The sequence below is a fragment of the Etheostoma spectabile genome, chromosome 16 (genome assembly GCF_008692095.1).
Source record: "Etheostoma spectabile isolate EspeVRDwgs_2016 chromosome 16, UIUC_Espe_1.0, whole genome shotgun sequence".
NCBI classification, from domain to species: domain Eukaryota; kingdom Metazoa; phylum Chordata; class Actinopteri; order Perciformes; family Percidae; genus Etheostoma; species Etheostoma spectabile.
The window spans coordinates 16,841,195-16,845,411 of record NC_045748.1 but is presented as its reverse complement, the minus strand read 5'-3'; the positions used below and the strand labels follow the sequence as shown (position 1 = coordinate 16,845,411).

The window sequence follows — 4,217 nt, the reverse complement described above, 5'->3', positions numbered from 1 at the left end:
GCGTGCGTGCGTGCGTGCGTGCGTGCGTGCGTGTGTGTGAGAGAGACAGAGAGTTGGCAAGCTATTTCCTTGTTTTATGACAAGGACGTAACCTTCCATGCACTGTTTGTGTGAGGGAGATTCATGAGAAGAACCTCAGCACATCAGTGAAACTCCTCATCTTGCCTAAATCCCTGAAATGGAATTTAACACACACACGCTCACATGAAAACTCAACCACACACATACATGTTGTGAGTGTGGGACACACTGCGTGTCAACATTTAATTACATAGTGACGCTATACACAGTGTCAACAGGTCATCGCAAGACATTACGGGGCTGATACAATTGCTACGTTAAGTGAAAGGCATAAGCCACAGCTTTCTCTGCTCCGCTCAAAACAAACCCCAAATTGAAATAACTTGTGGTTGACTTCCAAGTTCCGCTTGGTAAATGTCACTGTTATTTTAAGCTTGTTTTAATGTCTAAATGGGTTCAATTTGTCGTCATCTTCATATTCATTCCCTCACCGCCACTCGACTGTCTGCAGTACATTTAAGGACTTACGGCTCCCTCTCACGCAAACACTTTGACCCTGACCTTGGCTATCTGATCTCATTTAAACCTCACCCATGGCTCTAGCTTGCCATCGCATTGCATGGCACGACTTGGCACAGTTCAGTCCATCTAGGCCATGTAAGTGTGTCACAGCAGATCTAATTATGACAGCCGTCCCCCAATAGCCTTTTACTTCTCTTCTCCCTTCACCACAGTGCCCTGCGACCCAGCCTACCCAGAGCAGAGGCTATCGTGGTTATACAAGAACCAAGAAGAGCAGGTGTGTCTATTTGGAGCCATGTGTGGGCTTAGCATGTAGTTATAATGTGAACAAAGGAGTTTACGTGGGGGCATCAAAAGGAAATTATGAATTGATGTTTGAGCTCTGGTTCAGGTAAATATTACAACATGAATCCACATGGTGCTCTGCAGAGCAGGTTCTTGTTCTACCATTGGATTTACAGTGAAAATTATATGACTTATGGTTAAGAAAATATTTAGACATTTTACTTGTTTTCTTGCCAAAAGTTAGCTGAGAAGATTATCTAGAACCACCCCCTGTGAAGCCAAAACTAAATCCTCAACCAGAGGTGCTGGTAGGTGTATTTTGTTACCTTTGGACAGAGCCAGGCTGTTTCTAGTTTTGCTAAGCTAAGCTACCTGCCGTATGTAGCTTCACATTTAGTGCACAGACATGAGTATCTATCTTGTAATCTTATTCTCTGCAACAAAAGTCAATAAGCGTATTTGCCAAAAATGTTGAACTATTCCTTTACAGTCTTGATATAAATATTGGCCAAATCAAAGTACTACTGAGTTGAATCATAAAATAGTTGTTTCGTAATGGTTAAATGGACAGAATATCTTAAAAAAAAAAAAATACACAAAGAAATGTGGCTTGAACCACGTTTGATGAATAAATGCTTTGTACATCCAGTTGTAGGGAGACACTAATGCACTGAAATAGCAGCAGCTTACTGATCTTTGTGAAATACATGAGCAAGTCTTGAGACTTGTATGCAAATTATTTCTTTGGTTGGAGGCAAAACACAGGGAGCACAGTGAGAAGATGTTTGTGGCATCTGAAAAGTGAAAAACTTGCCATTAACAGAACAAACTTACAGAGCTCATTAACACATTATAAAGAGTATTTACATAATTAAGTTTTTACCCATATTTTGGCTCCTTATGATGCCAAATGACGCAATTTTTCTCTGCTTTTAAGAGTATTTCAGTTTGCAGCTGAAGCTCTTTTGAAAGCAACCTTTTGAAAGCACAACAACTAAACTGACATCATCTCATTTAATGTTGGTATTTAGCTGACCAGAGCTGTTTGTATATGTGCATGCTTGTGTCTTACATTTGCTGGCGGTGAAATTAAGGAAGACAAACCCCACATTTCTGCAGCGAGGGCTACCACTGGCAGGGCACAGAAGTGGGTCATCTATATGACAACTGAGCAGTCAGGATCAAATTTGAATGCCTCCTGCTCTGCTTCTCAGCCTCAATGACAGATCAAAATGGGAGAAGGAATAGTGGACGGCAAAAACCACTGTTAACATGAGAGACACGTTTGATCTTAATAACTGGAGAATAAAAACAACAGGATAGTTGATGTGCTGTCAATCTTGACAATCATATACACTTTTTATTCATTTTTGTTGCCTTCCTTTAAATCGTTAATGCCCCTTTTTTCTATAATATTAAGTCTCCAGTTATTTCCCCTGTCTGTGGCTGCTTCTTAATCAAAGCATTGCTTGTTCAATGTGAGCAATGCAAACACTTAGTTACTCAATGTGGCAAGAAAGAGTAGGCCAGACAGGATGGATGAAAGAAGGGAAGGAAGTAAAAAGGGGCCCTGAGATGGAGGGATACAGACAAAGATAAACTTGTGTTCTGATGTTGATTGCTACGGCTGCCTACAAACAGAATAAAGTGAATGAAATAAGGTTAGCTGTGGAGTGCTTTCCTAATTTTTGCTCAAGTTGTTATTGCACGTAATTATTGTGTTGATTGCTATTGACAAGGGTTGGCTTTAATGGTGTTCTCTGTATCAGTACAAAGCGTCTCATCTGTTGCATAATGCACTTGAAACACAACTAGTTAGCTTGGTTGTATAACTGTGTCTACGCATGATGCTGGTTTTACTCGTGAGACAAAATACATTTGTCAGGTAAATGCAACTGAACATAAAAGCCTTCTTTTTCCTGTCCTAAACCTACACATGCCAACACCAAAAGTCTGGAAGAGATGGGACAATTGAGCAAAATACTGCATTGCACTTTGTTTAAGGCGAAAAAGTTTGCAGTGGAAAGCGATGTAAACATAAGGCAGCATGGATTGAATGTCTTGCATGTTTTTAAAAAAGTACTAAAATCTAGTAATGTCACCCAATGCAACAAAAAACTAAATTAAATGCACTCTTTCCCAGCCCATAAATAAAAATACAACTGTTTTTCATACATAAGGTTTGTGTATGTCCATGTATGTAGCATGTGCACAGACATGTTCATGTAAATACTTAAATACACCCACACTCACAAACCCCACAATACTTGGCTCATACAGCCAAAATATAAAACTGAAATATAAAACAAAGAAATGCTCTTGTTTTTCATTTTTGCAATGATTTCATTTAGCACAGTGTGACCCGACCCAGTTTGAAGGTAGAATGGTTGCAGTTTGTTCGCTCCAGTTTCAAAAGTGGGTTCAACAACAGCAACAGCTGGTCTTTTTCTCAGAGCTGGTTTCGTTTGCCTGTGTGTCAGTCTTCTTTAAAATGTAAGAGAGGAGTATATAGAGGCATTAAGGAGTGAAAAGGTTAAAGCAGTGGGAGCTTGTGACGAGCAGGAACAAAAGAAAGAAAACGAAATAAGAGATGATACTGTTAAGGTATCCAAGGCCAATCTGGTCAGTGAAACAGGTCAGTATTTGGGTGGGATGACCACCACCGGGTCACCATTCTTTGGCCGCCACATCAGCACCTGGGCGTCATTGGCATTGGGCTTGACCATGGCGTTAGAGGGGATGGGCTCATTCTTGCCCAGAATCTGGGGCTGTTCCTGGGCCACGGGCTCGTTCAGAACAGCCCTGTGAGCCAGAGGCTTCTCTGGGTCCACTTGAATGTGAAGCCGCATCCTCCAGCGGATTGTCTGCAGGACAAGTGTCTCTGAGGTGGCCTGGTTAATGGCCACCAGCCAGGTTGTAAAGCTCTGGTCGCGGCGGATGCTGCTAAGCTGAGGCACGTTGCTGTCGCTGACGGGCACTCCCCAGGTCACGCTGGGGTAGAAATTGTCATTCATACTAACAGTGAACTTGCTGTCCTTCTTAGTGGGGCCTACCACAGTGCATGTCTCCGTGGTGTTGCCATACCAAGGGTAGTTCACCCCATCCGAGTCGCTGATGGCCTGGATTTTGCCATCTCGCAGGTCGGGGAGCTCCCAACTCGACCTGGAAGTTGAAAGGAGTCACAGATGAGAATTCAACCAGAAATGGAGCTCACACTTTTATTGCCACTTTGGGCTTTTGATCATAGTTCCATAATTTCTATCGGTTATGATAACATTTTATTCGTCATCACCATGACTACAACAGGCTACTTTTTACTTTATTACTTTATAATTTTAACACTGGACTTAACACTGACACTTTAATAATAATTTATGGTCTTTTCTTTG

At 41.6% G+C, this 4,217-nt stretch overlaps 1 protein-coding gene across 2 annotated transcripts in view; it reads right to left on the bottom strand.

Annotated features, from left to right (window-relative positions):
- fam78ab (family with sequence similarity 78 member Ab) overlaps positions 1-4,217 on the bottom strand; it is a 13,025-nt gene that overhangs the window by 1,239 nt on the left and 7,569 nt on the right. For both annotated transcript variants that reach the window (XM_032539971.1, XM_032539972.1), the window contains one exon: positions 1-3,990. This exon is cut by the window's left edge and continues 1,239 nt beyond it. In XM_032539971.1, coding sequence (XP_032395862.1) covers positions 3,465-3,990 — 526 coding nt within the window. In that variant the 3' untranslated portion in view covers positions 1-3,464. The remainder of the gene's footprint in view (positions 3,991-4,217) is intronic.